Source organism: Anarhichas minor, unplaced genomic scaffold (assembly GCF_050575085.1).
Source record: "Anarhichas minor isolate MPS153535 unplaced genomic scaffold, ASM5057508v1 ptg000024l, whole genome shotgun sequence".
In the NCBI taxonomy this organism is placed as follows: Eukaryota; Metazoa; Chordata; class Actinopteri; order Perciformes; family Anarhichadidae; genus Anarhichas; species Anarhichas minor.
The window spans coordinates 15,217,055-15,237,895 of record NW_027466470.1 but is presented as its reverse complement, the minus strand read 5'-3'; the positions used below and the strand labels follow the sequence as shown (position 1 = coordinate 15,237,895).

The 20,841-nt window shown below is 42.2% G+C and overlaps 1 protein-coding gene across 1 annotated transcript; it reads left to right on the top strand.

Moving 5' to 3' along the window:
• The first annotated feature begins 614 nt into the window (after positions 1 to 614).
• LOC142956055 (uncharacterized) lies at positions 615 to 19,024 on the top strand. The gene is made up of 34 exons (XM_076097356.1): positions 615 to 655; positions 4,441 to 4,512; positions 4,944 to 5,078; positions 5,716 to 5,832; positions 6,337 to 6,402; positions 6,541 to 6,576; positions 6,734 to 6,796; positions 7,233 to 7,266; positions 7,410 to 7,493; positions 7,601 to 7,645; positions 9,442 to 9,532; positions 9,708 to 9,866; positions 11,473 to 11,553; positions 11,633 to 11,704; positions 11,980 to 12,087; positions 12,282 to 12,500; positions 12,781 to 12,836; positions 12,998 to 13,129; positions 13,336 to 13,461; positions 14,199 to 14,287; positions 14,624 to 14,687; positions 14,926 to 15,000; positions 15,198 to 15,342; positions 15,686 to 15,793; positions 15,943 to 16,014; positions 16,262 to 16,384; positions 16,685 to 16,792; positions 16,944 to 17,099; positions 17,188 to 17,295; positions 17,442 to 17,552; positions 17,742 to 17,858; positions 18,096 to 18,284; positions 18,390 to 18,673; positions 18,764 to 19,024. Exons 1-34 carry the CDS (start codon positions 615 to 617, stop codon positions 19,022 to 19,024), a joined length of 3,747 nt encoding a protein of 1,248 aa, XP_075953471.1.
• The last annotated feature ends 1,817 nt before the right edge of the window (positions 19,025 to 20,841 follow it).

Here is a 20,841-nt window from a genome sequence, read left to right as displayed (position 1 = left end):
ATAGCTTCAGTTAAATTGAAGCTCTCCGTCTGGGTTGAAGTGCCTTGATGGACAGTACAGCCCAGAAGAACTTGTTTAGCTTGGTCCTGAGGAGAGGGGGGGGGCGGTCTAACCTCACTGATGCGGTCAACCCCATCATCCTTCTGCTCGTCTCATCCCCAGAACTTACAAACAGTGGCAGTTGCTCTGTTTGGTTTTCCCTGATACGGAGGCAGCAGATTAGCCTGAATCTTGTCGGAGTTTATCCTGCCTATGATGCACTGAAGCGTTCACGAAGATTAATTTGAGCTTCTGAATTTGGGTGAGTAGTGAATGTTGCTTTATGTGCACGATGGACTGCTACCTATAGACTACATGAGGTGTTAACTTTAATGCCTAAAGGATATAACCTGGGTGGGAGGACCTACTACTTTCTTTATCAGTAGAATATTTAGATTTTAGAATAATTGCATGGACTACATTTTACCTCAAAGGAAGTTAGACTTAACCATCACATAATATCAACTCTCCCAACGCACACAGGTGTCTTTGGTGTTTCATGCTTCTTTTTATCCACCACAGGGGGCAGCACTGAGGCCAATACTCACCTGTTTAGCAGACCAATGAGATGAGAGATGGGATCCTCTGCTACTGTTGTAACTCTGTGCCCACTCAGGTGAGTCTCACCGTAACAATATTAATACGAATTATTAGCAATAAGAGCAATGTCACATGCATATTATCTTTTTGTTATCCGTAACAGCACCCACATCTATACAAATGTAGTAGACCTGGTGTCGAAAGACACACTGCTAATATCACAACGAATACATTTTTGTCAAAATCTCAGTTGTCTTTAAACAATACCTTCATCTGCAGTGAATATATATATATATATATATATATATATATATATACTACGAGGGTTCATGACATATACAGTATATATATATATATATATATATGTCATGAACCCTCGTAGTGTAAACACAAGGAGATATGTCTCATGAAGTTTGATGGCATTCACATCCCCTACTTTGTAAACCTTTTCACCTGAAGACTAACACTCTTATTGCTTGTTTACTCAGATATTCAACACATCTGAATACTTGCATTCCAGTTTGTAGACGCTGTGTAGAAACTGACCTCCACTACACTGAGACACACACACACACACACTCACACACAAACACACACACACACACACACACACACACACACACACACACACACACACACACATACACACACCCACACACGCACACACTTGCACTCTGTCACCTGCAGTGTGATGAGTTTGCATAGAAAACATTATTTTCACTTTCTGTCTCTACGGGTGGAGTTTTAGTCCTCCTGCACACAAGAGCAGCACATTACAAGCTAATGTGCAACAATTCATCAAGTGGACTTTTTTCTTGTTCAGATTTAATTTTCATGAATAAAATTGTGAATTCTGTGAGGTTTGTAATGTGTTGGCAGCAGGCCAGCCAGCATTTCCGCTTTCACCGCGCACAAATCCTGTCTCGTTTTTGTCACACTGTTTATGAAGCAGTTATTCGGATTCATTAGCTGCGGCTAAATGAGACCACGGCTAATCTATTACCACTGTTACATTCACAGGTGGATCCTTGTCCTGGTCGTCTTTGTGCAGCAGCTCAATGCAGTAAGACTTTCCTTCATAAGTCTTCATTACAACACACATGTTTAGATTTATACATAATATCACTAATATGACAACCTTCAAATCTATCATGCTGAGAACAACCATTATGCACTATGTGCATTCCTCTCAAACTCAGACATCCGACACATTGTAAGACACAGCAGACATTTACTGTAATTCAAAATGCAGCAACATATGCGCTTGAACAAGAACAAGACCAATGAAGAGGAGCACCTTTTCCCTCGAAGAGATTTCAAGACTATGTTTAAATTATCAAGTGAACGAGCACCTCAATAGATAAAACATGCTTTAAAAGTACACTGGCTGAAACACATGCACGTGCTAAGCTGTGAAATAGCCCTGACATAAACATAATTCAAAAAAAGATTATTTTTTGTTGAGATGACTTTGTGAGGAAGTTGTACTGGACTGAAGCGCATTGAAATACATCATGTAAAGTTTAATTACAACTTCATTTTTGTAAACACTGCTGCTGCTACTGTGGTAGCCTGGAATGTAGTTTAGGCCTATCAAAAATAACAAACCACCAACGCAATGCAAATATTTTCCTGAACCCGATGATAGGAAACAAAAGTGTATATATTTTTCCTCCCAAACCCAATGCAAATGAAGTGCTGGTTAATGGTTTTCCAGAAAGAAAATCCTTGATGTACTTGATGCACCTGGAAACTGTACATGTTGCTTCCTATTTGTCTATAGTATTTGTCCCCAAGTAACTTCCATTTCCCTGCATTGTGCAGGACTGCTTGGGGTTCTTTTTGTAAACAAAGACTGTACACTACAGCTAGACTGATGAACTGGCACAGCAGATATATTGGCCAAGTTGGCTTATTGCATATACCTGTATTGGTGTATATGTCAGCTCGTAAGTAACAAAAAAACCACAGTATAGAAATCTCCAAAATGATGTATGTTTAAGATAATCTAGAGACAGTGTCATTATTTCATAGTTTGTCCACTAGAGAGCAAGGACACACTTTTCGAATGAAAAATGTCCCATTCAGTGTATATCAGGGTACAATTCTTTAAAACAAACACACAAATTTAAGGGAATAATAATCTGAAATGTTTATTTTATGTTAGGCACAACAATTAATATACTATTAATATTGATATTGGCATTGGATTTTACAAATATTATCTAGATGCAGATACATGCATTAGCTGGAAACGCATGTCTCCAGATAGCAAGGAGAAAATTGTGTTGGAGCACCATTGATTTTACTACAAATGCATTTACAACCAGTGGTGACGGGTCATGTGGGAAAAGTGATGCAAAGTCACACCTGCTGGCAACAGGTGTGCTTTTACCATACTGAGTATCTTTGGCATTAATATAATCATGCATTAATGCACAACATCGGTTGATTCTGTCTGCAATATTCTACAGTTTAAGGTCAGTGTCTATATAATAGTTTTAAAATTGAGTTTTAAATGGATTGGCTGAGACGCCGCTATCAAGTGCTCCAAGCGTTGGAAAACGTCAATACGCATGCCCACATCCTTTGGCAATGGTGGAAACATACAGTAACATTAGATAGCTACAAACGCTGTATTGAGCAGCATAACGACAAACTGAGGAGACTGCATGTAACGTTAACGTTATGTGCCCCGGTGAGATTATCACCTGTTGAAAACTGTGGGAAATGTGAAATAGCCGTTACTGTTATTTAAAATGGTTTAATTTTCAGGTTTCACATCTGTCCAAAGTAACGTTAGTTGCTCCACCATTTTTATTTCACCCAAAACGCCACTCCTACCTCTGTGCCACATAACATTTGCTAATAGACATTTAAATTGCTTATGGTGGTGTAAGTTTATGTTTTAACATTATGTCACTACACATACCTGTTTAGAAAATAATGTTTCACTTTTAAACATTAAACATTCAATTATGTGCTTAATTTTTTTAACTTCACATTCTCAGAAAAGAGCTCTGTCTCTTACTGTTGTGTCACGTGTTTCAATATGCCAATGATAACAAGGTGACATTTGCATGCACTTGGTATTTAATTTATTTGACACATTTTTCGACATATAAGCTAGTTGGAAGCTGGTCTGGACGTAGCTTAACGCTAATTGTTGTTTAGCTGCTATGTCATGTGGCAGTGGAGACATCCCAGTGTTTTTTACTTCTCACTGTGTGTTCCAAATTTGGCTAATGCTCTGAATCTCAATGGCCTGTCCAAGACTCAGCCAATGGTTGTATGTTATTTGGGACTGATGCAGGAGATATCCATGAATGTTTGGACTAAAAGAGAAAGTGGGACAGCAGATGTGCGACTGAATTAAATTGCACCAGCATAAACATATCCAAATAAGTTAGTAAGCTTTGAGAAAACATTACTAAATGTTTGTGAGACAGACACTGTAAAATTCCCCACACACAGCGGTGGGAATACTTGGCATCTGGAGGTATGGACTAGTTTTTCAGCAAGATGTTCATTATGAGAGCCGTGAAGCGCTGTTTGAGCTTTCTTTCTCATCAAGGTCATAGTGCTCATTATTTACCCAAATCAACGTGAGACCATTGATTTGTTTAAAGCTTTCTTATCAGGACCGTCCAGTCTCCGCAGGGAAATGTGTTCATTCTCAAGGCTTATTTTCAAAGGTGCAAAATATTTTTGGAATGTGAGAAATGCCCATAACACAACCTTATCTGATGTCTGCTCTGACCCCTTACTGTCTTCTGCTCTGCTTAGACACACATGCAGCCTCAGACAGTCTCAGTCTCTTTCTCTTAAATGTAGTAATAATCGGTCTGTTTGTTGTTTCAGGGGGACATTGAAGGCCCATGTCAAGGCAGAAACTGCTCTGTATGTCAGTGTCTTCCTGCCAAAGGTGCACGGGTATGAATTCACTTTTTCTTCTCATGCATTGGCACGTTATCCTTAATTACTCTCACAGTAAGGTTCATATTTTGAATTGTAGTTTATTTTCCTCATTAAAAAGATGTTAAACTACTAGAAATAGTCACATCAATTTCTCCAAAATTACCTTGAATGTTCAATGTCTCAATTATAAATTAGTTGACTTGCAGAAAAAAAATATATAGTAATTTAGTAACCAGAAATGATTAGTTTCCATGATTTGACAAATATTGTTCCACAGAATTAAATCAAAGTTGTAAATGACAACCCTAAATCAGTGGTTGCAGATAGAGATGTAAATACAATCCACAGATAACTCATTGATCCTTAAGTGGGAAAAAAAAAATCGTAATCCTAAAAATGACACTCACAACAACAGAAGTTTATATACATGACTTTTCTCTTTGTAGGGAGCTCCAGGGAAGCCAGGCCAACAAGGCACCCGGGGACCAATGGGACCATGGGCACGTGAGGGGTCACCTGGAGAGAAGGGCAGAAGGGGAGCAGAGGGATCACATGGCCCAGAGGGGCCCAAAGGAGACCGCGTTAGTGTGCATGTTCATGTTGTGTGTGTGTGTGTGTGTGTGTGTGTGTGTGTGTGTGTGGGCAATATAGCCCTGTAATATATGAATGGTGCCCATATTCTTTTTTTTTTTTTACATTTTAGGGCAAGACTGGTGTTCCTGGTTTTTCTGGTAATGATGGCTCACCAGTAAGTAAACCAATGTTGTTGAAAATGTCATCTACGAATCAGAAAAATAAACATGCAGCTCAAAAATGATCCCGTAGATGTGTGCAAACCTCTGGAGGGTTGCACCAACTTCCCAAAACCTGCACAGCTCAAATGTACCACTGTAAATGGTGCAGTGATTTGAAAGCGTGTGTCTGGTGTGCCCTCTAGTGGCCACATCATGGCTCACTGTAGATTAGCCTGGTTTTACTTTGTGCCCAATGCAGCTGCCTCTTCACTACTCAAGTGTTTGTGTTTAATAAAAACTCAAGTTGTTCACCGTAACCAATATATAATTATGAAATATTAAAGATAAACTATAGGCCTGAAGCCATGAATGCTGTCAGGCATGCTCTCTTTATCATTCTCAACTAGAGTCAGAGAGGTCGTAATTGTAGCCTCTAATGCATTGCAATTATACGTCGCCACAATAACTGTACTAAATTCTTCAGGGCCACCCTGGAGCAGGCGGTGAGCCTGGTTTCCCAGGGTTGGACGGCTGTAATGGGACAAGGGGTCGACCAGGAGTCTTTGGTATTCCTGGTTTGGATGGTCTCCATGGGCCGCCGGTGAGTAGAGCTCCTGCTCTGATGTTTCTGTTCGCCGTTATTCAGTCAGTAGTGACACCTGCAAATGTCCCTCTCTAGCCTTTCGACAAAACTTATGTAGCAATGCAAAGCACATGGGATTTATTCTTTTTTGATAGTTCTGCAGTACAAGATTCACGTCCAATGCCAGCATTCAGATTTAGTGGCAAATCGGTAAAGTAGTGTGACATTCAAATAGTACAAAGATAATTAAGTTCGTGGAGGTCTGGGTTGGACATGTAGACTTGAGGCATGAGTTTTTGGCCGGTCTCCAAACAGCAGTTAGCTTTTTAAAAGGTGTAAATAAAATCGTGGTGATCTTTCCCTAAATAGTTGCATAATTCATCAGATGCAACAAGCAGATATCGTAGGACTAACCAACTGAATAATAAACATCGGTACTAGATGTTCAACATTCTTACCGAACATTATTCAAAGTTATTGATAATGTGTCTAATGTAAACATGTAATGTGTCTTCTCATCAGGGATCACACGGACCTAAAGGAATTAAAGGAGAACCTTTGTACGGCGCTACCCTTCCGGGGCTTCCGGTAAGTTCCTCCGGTCTGGAGAGACTCAGATAAAGATGGACTGGGCTTCACCAATGTCAAACCCCGTTTCTGTTTGAGCAGTTTCATGCTTATTTGCAATTTACAGTGTTCTCAACTTTGATTCATGTCATCTTACAGGGGGATCGTGGTAGAGATGGAGAGCGTGGTCTGCCTGTATGTTTTAGTTTCTTATTCTGACAGTAATATTAAGCTAAAAGTTGAAGCAAGGATTCAATATTTTAAATCATACGCCGTGCTTTTAGTTAAGTCGGCTCAATTTCATGTTTATTTTCTTTAAGATTGTGTATTTTATTTATTTTTTTTAACCCAGGGAAGACCAGGAGTCATTGGGACAGAAGGCCACTCTGGCCCTCCTGGCCCTCTTGGAATTCAGGTGAAAAGTCTTAATTTTTGTGTATACAGGTATTTATTTTTGTATAGGTTTTAATTAAGACTATTATATAACTGTACTTGCACAGTTTGCAGCAATATATTGGACCACTATTATTAATGATAATATGATCTACATTACAAGAAGAAATGCTGCATTTTTATATGTTGAACATGGATGTATGTTCCCATTTAGGGCTTGGAAGGATCTAAAGGTGTGAGAGGACTACCAGTGAGTCAGCTGTTTCACAATCTTTGCCAGTGCTGAAAGAAAATATTTCCGTGCACGCACAGACACACACACACACGCACATGCACACACACACACACACACACACACACACACACACACACACACACACACACACACACACACACACACACACACACACACATCCACTCAAACATAAAGCCTTACTAATCTTTTGGTTGTTGTGCAGGGCGACCCCGGAGGATCACTGGCAGGAGCTAAAGGTGACGATGTAAGAATCCACTTTGGCCTTTGACAGCCATGCACTGAGGTTTTTGCGCTGTGTGTATGTGTCTGTGTGAAAGTTTATGAGCATGCTTACAACCGATCTAGTAAACATCTTCACCCATTTAATTCCATATTGCAGGGTGAGCAAGGTCCACCTGGCCTACAAGGACCAGAAGAAGTCATAGAATTTCCTCCAGGCTTCCTTCCACCCAAAGGCTACAAGGTGAAGGCAAAGCTCTCATGTAGTCTGCTTATTTTTAACTACTGCATTGAAATGTATGAAGTAAAATATATGTCTTATTTTTCTTGATTGTCTTTCTTGCTTCTCAGGGAGACCGAGGTCTTGCTGGACCATGTGGACCAAAGGGCATAAGCGTGAGTTTAATCCTGTATGTAAGCATACGGGTGCATCTGAGAGAAAGAGAAAGGTATTTTATTTGCATTTTCTTCCTCATCAGGGTGGTAGAGGAGACACATATATCCAACAAATAAAAGGAGAGCAAGGAATCCTTGGTTTCCCTGGAGTTAGGGTAGGTAGATTAACTCAGACTGGAACATGCTTTTAGACAGACATACGGTATTGACTCCATTGTTTCCATCTCTAGGGTCTTCCAGGATTTCCTGGTAGAGATGGACCTCTAGGCCCTGAGGTACACCTGTGACATTAAGCCTTAGCCTCCCCACATGTTACTATACATCAGCAATTTTTTAAGGCTCAATACATTGATATATTTTCAGGGTTTGCCTGGAGAAAAAGGATATCCAGGTCTCATTGGAAGAAATGGACCAAAGGTGAGCTTTACATAAACATCAAATAATGTGCATCACAGTTTGAACAAAATATCAGTTGCAAACAGAAGCCACTTGTCTGTAAAAGATGACCATTGTATTTAGAGTGCAAAGCGCTGCTGGGAGGGAAAATAAAAGGTCTTAGTTATTGATGACTTGGATCTCTATTTGCTGGCATCTTTGTGATATGTTATCTGCTGCCCTCTGGTGGTTGCTCAATGGGATAATTACAGCTACTGGACCTGAGACCTGCCATTTCTGATCGCTCTTCTCATCTTTGGAAATATTATGAACATCACTGTCATTTTCTATTCATGACCAAAGTTTCTGTCACTGTGTTTGCATCCAACAGGGTTACCCAGGAGATGCAGGTCTCCCCGGACCCCTGAACTTTCACAATGGAAGTGATGCCAGAGGTGAGACCACAGCAGTAGCTGCATAGCTTTATTAGAAATATGATTATATGATTTAATAATAAACATTTATTATGATTTCTTGATCTAAAGGTCAACAGTTTACAATCTTAGGCTTACAGTTTTGGCCAATGTTACTAAAGAACATTGGCAAAACAATGTTGTCATCACTGTAGAGATTTTAGACACTGCTCCACTGGAAATAGCCTTACAGTCCAGTGGGGTGTTTAAAGGGGACATATCATTCAAAACTTCAGTGCTTCTGCACACACATTTGGGTATCTTGAGTGCCAACCAACCCACAAACTGTGAAATAAGACTTTCTTTTTGTGGGCTGCCTATCTGAAATCTTTATTCAACAAGCCATTCAGATTTGACTCCCCTTCCTATGTCACATGCAGCTCATTAGAACTTACCGCCTCTCATCAGAGTATCTCAACCCCACGGCTTGAGAACTGCCTTCGCAATGACGCACAATATTTATCTGGCAAGCTAATCAGAGCAAACTGGGGTTTTCCGTGAGTGGGGCTGAAAGAAACTGATGCTGAAAGGGATCGTTTGCAGACAGAGGGTGAATAATACAGCTATATTCAGACAGACAGTATGACAAAATAATATGTTTTTCTGAACATTATCACATGTAAACATGTTTGAGTAGAAACCTAACATACAAATATGGACCTGAAAATTAGCATATGTCCCCTTTAAAGTATACTCCATTCAGAAACTAAGTTTTGAGAATCAAACACTTACCCACTGGAGCGTTGAAATGTTTACAGCTGTAGTCAACTTGAACTATGTTAGTCACAAAAAGTATCAACTATAGAACCTTCTCGAACCACTCCTGCAGCATAATCCACTTCTCCACTGTTTAAACTCTCCTGTTATATTAGTAAATAACTATAATTACTGTATGAAAATAATCAAGCATTACTGACTTTTTCATGCTCCTATGTCTGTGTGGGTCAGGTGTTAAAGGTGACCGAGGGTATCCTGGAACGCCTGGACCCCATGGTGACCCTGGGTTCATGGGCATGCATGGACCTCCTGGCCCCCCAGGGTTAACAATACCAGGTCAGAGTTTGCCATCTTCAACTTTCAGGTTACGCCCATCTTTATGTATTACATATCTCTGAGTACATCGCTCACTCTGTTCAGGATTTGACCTACAGCTAGAATCCCAGTCAATCTTGACCCTACCTTGAATTTTCATTTCGTCTCTCACACCTTCCTAGAAGAGCCGGGTCTGCCTGGTCCACGAGGTTTCCTTGGTCCGAAGGGCTACAAGGGAGAGCCAGGGAGGTATAACAACTTTGAAAATCTGTTTCCGGGACTAAAGGGAACCAAAGGACTCCATGGACCTAAAGGTGTCACAGGCCCCCCAGGTCCTCCAGGTATATTATTACTTCCTTCATATTAGACGCAAAGGAGTTTCCTCTATGTGTTAGTTAATCTCACAAATGTAATTTCATTATTCGAATGATTGTAAACTTGTCATGTTTTTGTGCATGTTCATTTGAATGTTTACTTACCTTCTGGCTTGTGTGTGTGTGTGTGTGTGTGTGTGTGTGTGTGTGTGTGTGTGTGTGTGTGTGTGTGTGTGTGTCTGTCTGTCTGACTTTATATGTGGCATTCTTGGTCAGGATGTGGAGGTGAGTTCCAAATACTTTTGATGAAAGGAGACCACTAATTCATGCATCAAAACTACAAGCTTAGTTTTTTTAATTTATGTTGATCCACAGATTACTACTGTGAGCCTGGTTACCCGGGAGACCCTGGTGACATAGGATCCAAAGGATATCCTGGAAACCAAGGGGTCACGGGACTTAAAGGTGATCTGTGATGGTTCATATGTATTAGTTAATCCCACGAGCAGAAATTGTGTTCTTCTCTGTAGCATCCTCTAGAAACATCCTGTAGGAATTCACTGGAACAGATTTAGTTTATATGCAGTGTGTATAGTTGTACAGTATACAAATATGCTGCTTCATAGTCATACATTGTTATCATCTTGTGTGTCCTATAGGTTGTCCAGGGGAATGTGAATGTAGGTCTGCTGGGGGAACGGAAGGCCCCCCTGGTCCAGTTGGTTATCCAGGACCTCCAGGGTTACCTGGAACTCAGGGATTTAAAGGAGACCCAGGACTGATAGGATACGAGGGTCCAAGAGGACCACATGTAATGACCGCAGGACTCTAACTAACTAATAGTTAACCGCAATTTTCTTAAACATGTATTAAAATTAGCAGCAGTGACTTTTCGTCATTTCTTTTTTATCTGACTTTGTGTTTTCTTTCAGGGCTTTCTAGGAATTCTTGGTATAAAAGGACAAAAGGGTCAAAAAGGTCACTCCTTTGTGGTAGATGTTAATGGTGAGCACCTGTTAACATCAAACCTGTACCATACACAGTCTTATTATACAAGCAAAGAGAATAGATGTTTTAAAACTTGGATAATGGAAGAATTCTAAGTCAAGATTTATTTGACAAACACTACAGTAAGGCAATCACAGTGCACTGTATTCAGCACAGTCTGTTCTTCAGCACAACAGTAGCTTGAAACAAAAAGTAAAGTTTTGTCTGTTGGTAACTTTGTGCTTTTTGTCAAATTTGAAAACAAAGATCCGTTTTATATATGCCTATACTAAGGGTTATTAAACATTGATTAGCTAATATCTTCACTTTATTTTTGTTGTTGAAAGGTGCCAAGGGTAACCAAGGAGTCCCTGGACATTCTGGTCCTCCTGGAGCAGAAGGTAGGCCAGGACTGGATGGCCCCCCTGGGCCCGCAGGGGACCATGGAACACCGGTGAGAGTTTACATTTGAAGTACTGTAATATGTAATTTATGGAACTTTTTTGGTTTTGCAGTTATTGTATCAGGTAATGTTTTTTGCAGGGTGCTGGATATGCAGGATTACCTGGTCCCAAAGGTTACCCTGGTGTTGCTGGACCAAAAGGGTTTCCAGGGCTCCTAGGCCTCCCAGGTCCTGGTGTTCCAGGCCCTAAGGGGCAATCTGGACCTAAAGGTTATCAGGGACTTCCTGGCCCCTCAGGAATTCCTGGACGACCAGGCCCTCCAGGTCAGAGACTGGCTTAAATTGAGATTCACACAACAAGCTAGTGTCATGGGCTAAAAGTATGTTGTATTTGTCTCACCAGGTGAAACTGAGGACTGCTGTCATGAAAATGAGATTGGATCACCTGGTCTGAAGGGAGAGCCAGGCTCACTGGGTAAGTTTTACAGGTGTTACACATACAGCAATATCTTTAAAAAACATCATCACTGCATCCAGGCACTGTAAAAAAGAATTGTTTGTTCACCAGTCCAAGTGTCGTGTCCATTAATCCAACTTTTCTAAAGTTCTGAGAAAAGTTGCTTGGAAATTGATGACAGAATTGGCTGGACTTACCGTACTAAGCCACATGTCATGAAATAAGCCTGATTCATGACCCCTGAAACAATTTCGATCCATGTTGCAAGTCAAGTTTTCTTTGGCCGCTTGTAGGGATTCCAGGTGAGCCAGGAAGAGGCGGTGCTCAGGGAACTGTGGGATTCCCAGGCCCGAAAGGCATGAAAGGAGATGACAGTGCAACTGGAGGGATTGGACTGCTAGGTAACAACTCTCTAAGATGTTGTCAAATTAAAATTGTACACATATTTTTAGATATCATCTTTTTTCACGGGTGGGCCAAGATTCAAGGATCATCAAGCATCCACACCGCAAGGAATTTGTCAGTTAATCATCAATTATACAGTTAGGAGTGCTGTTTGAACACCTAAACTCTAGATCTCTCTTATTTTTAAAAGGTCCTCAAGGTTTAAATGGTGATCCAGGTGACCCTGGTCCAAGTGGAAGTAGCCTGGATGGCCCTTCAGGCCTTCCTGGGTTACCAGGACTTCCAGGCAGGAAGGGTGACCCAGGAGATGTCCTCTCTGCCAGGCCAGGTGATACTGGCCCACCCGGCCGCACTGGGGCTCGGGGCTCAAGCGGACTCCGTGGAATTCCTGGAAACCTAGGGCCTCAAGGTAAGTTTCATTAGTATTTAAGTGAACACAAATAAACTACTCAGCAACTTAGGCGTTAGCTAATGTGGCCTATGTCACTGAAAAAATCCCAGCTTTACTCAAGTTGCAGTGTACCTCCCATCCCTTCCTGTACGTTGTAATTGGTTGATCATCGCTGCCTTGTAATAACAGGCGTACAAGGCCAACCTGGACGACTTGGTTGGAAAGGAGAGCCAGGAGACAATGGTGACCCTGGATTCACTGGTCCCCCAGGCCCACCCTGCACTGTGTGTGACGTGAGTGGACCTCCAGGCCATTCAGGACCTCCAGGAAACCCTGGACAGAGTGGAGTACCAGGTAAGCCCACAGCAGCAGCAAGCAAAATGACGTTCCTTAAACATATCAAGATTAATCTCAGATTACATTCATGAATTTGTATCCATTAACATATATTTCTCATTGAAATATTTAATGTTGCATAGGCTACTCTGGTCAGAAGGGTGTTAAGGGAGATATAGGTCTACCTGGTCATGGACACAGGGGTCCAGAAGGTTTCCCCGGCCCTCCCGGTTTGCCAGGCCCAGCGGGACCAAGAGGTCCCGCTGGTCCCTCAGGAGATCTTGGGACCGATGGCTGGCCAGGACAGAAAGGTGAACCACTGGTCTGTCATGTGAAATCATGTAAAATGTTAGTTTAAAACTACACAGTAGCACCACACTCCAAGAAAAATCTTCCTAAAAAGGTCTTCACTGAAACCTGGTCTACATTTTATCAACAATATATCTGTAAAGTAGTCTGTCCTGATTTAAATGAGGCTTTTTCCTTTACATTCATGTAGGTGAACATGGGTACCTAGGCAGTGCTGGGGCCAGAGGTTTACCAGGTCGTCTTGGACCTGCAGGACCCAGAGGTAGAGAAGGAGAGAGAGGCTTTCATGGTCGCCCAGGTGACACTGGACCCCCAGGACAGCCCGGTAATAAAGGTAAGTCTCTGTATGCATACCAAGACTACGCCAGCTATACTCAGTCTTGCCAGGCGCCATGGCATAATGTTTTTTTGATAATCGTAAATATTTACCAAGCAGGAAATTACCAAAATATAAAAAATGTGTCTGTGCCTTTGGATGTGTTGTAATACAGAGAAACATATATTTAGAATATTTGAATGCCTTAAATCATGGCGTTAGGCCACCGTTCAAAATATATATAACCTAAAGATATAGCATGAATAAGATACTAGATCTTGACAAGGATGTCTACAGTCCACAGCTGTATACAGCTACAGCAGTGGATTTACAGCTACAGCACTAGATAAAGATGAATGAGGATGATGTTTAATTTAGGTTAATGAGCATTTCATCTCAACTCTGTGGTCCATCCAGGTGTACACGGTCCACCAGGATTAAGAGGACCATCAGGGATCGTGAATGTAACCAAAGGCCCATCAGGACTTCCAGGAAGGAAGGGGCAATCAGGACAACAAGGACCTGCAGGCAATGAAGCTGTCCCTTAACTTCCATATCTTATTTAAACAAGATAATATCTTTAATACCCAGGGACTTAACTACACATACTTAATATAGATGTGATTTATAGCACAGGAATATCTTATTTGTTTTGTCACCTACAGGCTTAAAGGGCCCAAGGGGAGTGCCAGGTGATTCGGGGCCTGAGGGATGGCCTGGTACGCCAGGGTTTAAAGGCAGCACTGGTGCTCCAGGCAGGGCAGGAATACCTGGACCTTCTGGGTACCCAGGGATCAAAGGTTTCCCTGGTCCAAGGGGATATCCTGGACATGATGGAGATCTGGTACACAATGAATCTAATTTATTGTCTTCATAACTTTAGAGAAAGCTTGTCTGTGTCTGTCCAGTAGACACCCAAACAGAATGGAAAATAGCTGCCACCTGTGTCACATGTTGTACCAGCAGCAAATAATTTCTGATAATCCCAACAGTCTGTAATGCACAGCCATTATGCACCATTATGCACCATTATTCTCATCTTCTGTGAGGACAACGGCATTAGGTTTAAGGCTCGTCCTAGACTGCTTATGTAATATATGTGAGACAAGACACATGATTAATTGTATGTAAGTCTCAAAAGTGATGTTAGATAGTTTGAATGTGTTGATGTCTGTTAAAGGGAGATCATGGAGCAAGGGGACAATCCGGTATCCCAGGGTCACCAGGAATTTCAGGAGCCAAGGGTGAGTCAAGAGAGAGAGAGATAATGATTGAATGATTGAAGACAAAGAGAAAAAGTTTATACAACAGGATGTGAATCGACAGCAGATTGGATCATTTATAATTGTGTTGGGTTCATCAAACACAATATGCTATATTGTTCTAATAAATGCATATGTAACAATGAAGCCCAGTAAAATCTCTCAGGATTTTATACCCATGTCATTTAGTTGGACTGAAAGCTGTCCAAATCTGTTCCAGGTGAGCCAGGACAGTCTCATGGAACACCTGGTCCACCTGGAGCCAAAGGACTGCCAGGGGAGGATGGACCCAGTGGTGAGTTAAGAAAATGCCACACTGGAACAGTAGACCTTAGGAGTTAGAAAATACTTCAACTGATGAGGAGGGACTCAAATTCATTTTTAGTTCAACTTGTCTTGAGGATGTCTGTCAGTTTCCAAGACTATACATACAATACTGTAAGTGGATGTAAAACTGGAAATTAATTTCCATCCACAAATATTTCCCTCGAGCACCCAGAGGGAGTCCTGGAGATCCGGGGGACCCAGGACTCCAGGGAAGGTCAGGACAGCCTGGACAACGAGGGATTGTCGGTGAACCAGGAAGACAAGGAGGACCAGGTGATTTCCAGTGAAGACTTAGAAAGACAACCTATATGTACTGCAGCAATAATTAGAAAATGAAGGAATGCTGCTGTTGTTTACCTTTGAACTTAGGAATCATAGCTTTCAGTCAGAATCAGGAGAAGAAGAAGAAGAACTTGCACCTCGTTGTGAGATGTCACACAGTTGTAAATCATCAGAGAGAAAAAAATATGTAAAAGAACATTCAATGGCAGTAAATGACAGCTCCAGTTTCCAGCAATTCTCATTTTGTCCTTCAGCCATTAAAACAATATGAGCCAGATCTTAAATGTTACATCAATGTTTATCAAGCACTTTGCATCTTGTGCCTATATGCGCGTTGTTGGTTTGAGCTCTTTTTTTGTGCGTCTCTACAGGCTTCCTTGGACCTCGTGGCCCATCGGGTCGTCCAGGTGTTCCAGGTTTTCCGGGCGATTTTGGAGGTCTGGGACCCCCGGGCCCACCGGGCCCATATGGGCCTACAGGTACTAACATAATGTCAGTGTACAGGCATTGTAAGTCTCTATTAGTTTATTTGTATTGGCTTGAATTATGTGTCAAAAGGGGCCCTAAGAAGTGACTGCTCGTAACCTAACAAGATTATCCTTATGTTGTACTATGGATTTCTGTGTAGGCCTCCCTGGACCACCGGGCCTGGATGGACTGGATGGGCTTAGAGGTCCAAAAGGGATAAAAGGAATAAGTGGTAAGAAGAGTGTTTTATCATAATTTTCAACTTAGTTAAGCAATCATTTCTTTGCATATCTTTTTTGGTTTGTCTGATGGTGTACATTTGTAGTTCATGTATATATATATGGTCAGCTGCACTCTAATCTAACAAAAAAGTGTAAGAATTAAAGTAAGTTAATTAGTCAGTACTCATAAAAGCACAATCTCTTACGATATTTTACTATTGACACTTAAATGTACTCATTTATTACTTCAAGGCACAGGTATACCTGGCCCTCCAGGACCAGGTGGTTTTCCTGGAGTCAAAGGTCTCAAGGGTCAGCATGGGCCTCCAGGAGCCAATTTTCCGGGGCCCAAGGGCCAGAGGGGCCCACCTGGTGCCACAGGTATCATATTCATTATCACCAATAGTGCAGTGCATCTACTGCATCTGTCTATAATGACGGGGGAGAAAGGAACTGTTGAAGACAACCCTTTTAAGTAACTCCAATAGGAATAGCACAGTGATGATTACTTAACATGCATTATTCTGTAACGGTCACTCAGACTGTGTTATGTTTTGTTATCTTTTTATTCAATCTATTTGTTTTTCACTCCCTTTCCTTGAATGAGGTTACAGTTGTATTCCTCTATGCAGTATATTTTCTGACATAAGGTATATAAGTCTTGTGTATTTCTTCTCCCAGGTCTTCTAGGCTTTCCAGGTGAACCTGGTAACCCCGGCAAAGAATGCTACAAGCCTTCGCCAGGACCCAACGGAGACCAAGGATATGAAGGACGTACAGGACCCCCAGGTGCGTGTGTGTTTGTGTGTATGTGCCTATTTACGTTCATTAGTTTGTCTATGTTCGTCTCAGTATTTATGTGGTCCCATTTAGGAATGAACATTGTGGGGATTTTTTAAATCTATTTGTCCACAACTGGAATTTTGCTTTCGGTTTTAAGGTCCTCCCGGGGAGCCAGGCCCTCCAGGCAGCAGCATTTTAAACAAAGGAGACCCAGGCCCAAATGGCCTCCCAGGGTTACCAGGTCGTAAGGGAGATGGGGGCCTCCCAGGGCCTCCTGGATCTCAGAGGTACCCAGGCTTTACAGGACCAAAAGGTACATTACAGTGCCAGACTGCTACCATCAGTATTTACAGTGTTGCCATCCACTTGCATGGACTCTAAATGTTGTTGCAATTTGACAGGTGAGAGAGGTCCTGCTGGTTCTAGAGGTTACCAGGGACCCAAAGGTCATATCGGGGTCCCTGGGCCTTGGGGCCTCAAGGGAGTAACGGGCCCAGCTGGAGACACAGGTGAGTGAGATAGAAAATGTCTTAAGATTCTTTACATTTTTTCTTTCACTTTAGTTAAGAATTGATTCTCATTTATTCAACACCACTGAGTGTTGTGTTATGTTATGACAGTACATCTGGTAATCAAAGCATTGTTTTTTTTCCAGGTGCAAAGGGTGCTCCTGGTGAATATTTCCATGGAAGGACAGAGATAGCTCCCCCTGGACTCCCAGGACCACGTGGTCAGCCAGGATCTGTGGGATTCCCTGGTGATAGGGGTCCTCCTGGAACTCCAGGACGTAAAGGCAAGAGAGTTTTATATATTCTCTGCATATGTACATGTATTCCCATGTCTGTGTCTGAATATATCTGTGTTATGTGTTTTCATCCTCAGTTGTCTGTATGTGTATGTGTATGTGTATGTGTGTGTGTGTTTGTCCTCGTTTGTTTGTGTCTGTGTGTTCCAGGACAGAAGGGCCCCATAGGGTTTGTGGGCCTCCCTGGCAAACCTGGTCCTGCTGGTCATAATGGTCCTGTTGGAGACCCAGGATATGCTGGTCAGCTTGGATTTGCTGGACCTCAAGGTAAACAATCAGACGCAGTCATGTAACAAGCCCAAACTTAATTTGGGATTAGGATTTTGGCAGGATGGCGAATTAAATACATCAGTTATATAAACTCACAGGACTGATAACTGCCGGTCTCCTGAAAAAAGACACCGTTTTTTTGTAGAAAGCTCTTGATAAAATGTTTGCTCTTTAAATCAAGGCAACAGATCCTAGACCCATGTCACCCACTTGTTCAACCCCTCCATCCTCCAGGTATCCCAGGTCCACCCGGGGATCCAGGTAACCCAGGCCGAAGGGAGGCGTTAAGGTCAGGCTTCCTTTTGGTAATCCACAGCCAGTCAGTTCAGGTTCCGCTCTGCCCTGAAGGCAGCAGTCGGCTCTGGGTGGGCTACAGTCTGGTCTACTTGGAGGGACAAGAGAAGGCTCACACTCAAGATCTAGGTAAGGGTTGTTGGAATTGAGTTCATACATAAGTCCATAAGTTTAGAGGGTGTATAGGGTTCCTCTTTTACTCTTTCTCTCTTCTTTTACCTCCTCTACCTGTAGGCCAGGCTGGCTCCTGCCTCCCTGTTTTCTCCACCATGCCGTTCTCCTACTGCAACAAAGGCGCCTGTCACTACTCTCGTCGCAACGACAAGTCCTATTGGCTCTCCACCACTGCTCCCATACCCATGATGCCCCTCGTTGGCCTGGAGATTAGCTCCCACATCAGCCGCTGTGCGGTGTGCGAGACGGCTTCGCCTGCAGTGGCTTTTCACAGCCAGGATCCCACAGTCCCACCATGCCCGCCTGGCTGGAGGAGTCTATGGACGGGGTACTCTTTCCTCCTGGTGGGTGTGATAGAAAGCTTTAGTGTTCATATGAAATAAACATGATGTCTCATTAATGAATGTGTACCCTGCTGCACTTCTTCTCTTCAGCACACAGGGGCAGGCGATGAGGGTGGGGGCCAGTCTCTGGCTTCTTCTGGAAGCTGCCTTAAGGATTTCCGAACTCACCCGTTCATAGAGTGCCAGGGTGCGCGCGGCTCTTGTCACTACTTTGCCAACCTCTACAGTTTTTGGCTGACCACCGTCAGTCAGACAGAGCAGTTTGTCACCCAGTGGCCCAGCACCATCAAGGCAGCCGACAAACAGCGACACAAGGCCAGTCAGTGCCATGTCTGCCTCAGAGAACAATAAAGGACCTCATGTCACTTTTAGTTCATGATTTTTTTAAGTCATTCTGTTTTCAGAATCTAAGTCTGATGACCACTTTGAGTTATAGATAGATTATATTTGATATACGATGAAAAATGTCTTTGCATTTACATGTTGTTACCTTTATCTGATACGATGTTGCCGCCACTCTATCTCTTTTCTGTCATTATTTACAATGAGGTGCTATTTCTAAAGAAATTGTTTCATAGTTGATCCTCTTGCTGCTGTACCTGAAGATTTTGTAATAATCCATTTTCAGACTAGTCATTTAGGATAAATATTTTGAAGACCTTTCATTCTTTCATCTAAGTTGTGCTCCTCAAAATAAAATGTTTTAAAAAAGTTTCAATACTACGAGTCATTCAGAGTTCAATAGCTTCCCCAGTTTGGAAAAACAACAGCCGACATGCCAAAATCCCAAATGGGAGTGAATGAATAATTTCAACAGGATACAGTTTTCCATAGCGGGTTTCAAGTTCATATTTATTTATTTCTCTCAACAGAACCCAAGTGACAATCAGAATACAGTACTTTTTTCCTCAAACATTGTTTTTATCCTTTTCTTTTTTATTACGCAAAACAAGAGAACACTCAGTGCAATAAGACAGAGGACTCTGACGGTGCGGTGCTCTCTCTACCTTTTCACAGTGCACGTTTTATACACACAAGAAGATTGTACATCATCATTATTACATTTCCAACCTCCACCCACCAACATCATGGATAGGGCAAAGTGAATGTCTTAAAACAATCATTTTTAAAGATTCAACTTGCATACAGTGTATCTTGGCACACAGACACAAACACACACACACACACACACACACACACACACACACACACACACACACAGCTCTCTCCCTCACACACACGTACAGGTACAACACAGAGGGACCTCTGTAGCACTGATTCTCACCAGTGAGGGGGTACTGCACTTGCACTCTGAGGGCTAGCTCCTTTTGTCAAACCCACACTATTTTGGCAATGTCGACATTGCATTTTAATGTGCTGAAGAGAACACATTTAGATGATGTAAGAAGGAGGTTGAGGTAGAGGGAGAGAGCGGGGGGGGGGGGGGGGGGGGGGAGGGACATGTATGTAATCAGTCTGATTAAATGTGATGGAATATGATGGGTAGTGCAGATTCTTTTTTTTTTTTTTACAAAGCCTCAAAGATTTGCAGGCCGTTGTGCAACCCCTGTCTGCTTGACTGGGTAGAGCTGTTGCCATGTTATAGGTCCTTAAATGTTTTGATCTCGAAAATGGTTGCCAGCCAATTGAATTGGGAATATTTTCAGAGACAACGAATCGCGGATGACTGCATGTCGCACACAGCCAGCCTCCTGAGGCTTTACCTCCCCGCCAATAAATTAAAAACTTGCATGGCACAGCTATCTTTTTTTTTTTTTTTAACATTTTCAAAAATATATATATAAGCATAATCTTGAAAGTTAATTTCTTAATAAGCAAGTGCATATGGCTATTATAATCTGCGGTAAAATCAAGAAATGTTCTAAAAGCTCAGGTGTTGATTGTACGGGCCGGTCGTTGGCATCAAGTATTTACACTGTGTCGTGGTGCTCGCAGTGTGCCTGGCAAAGTAAGGGCGCTAGTACTCGCCAGCTATTGCCACCAACCCTGTTTCAAATAACCAAGCGTCCAAAGTGCAACCACACCCTTATCTCGCTTTAACAGGCTTCGGCTGGTTTTAGAAATTATACTGTTAATAATGTATGATCTAATTTACTACCTCACCCAACCCACCCTCATAGTGTATCCTAGAAAACAACGTTTCACAC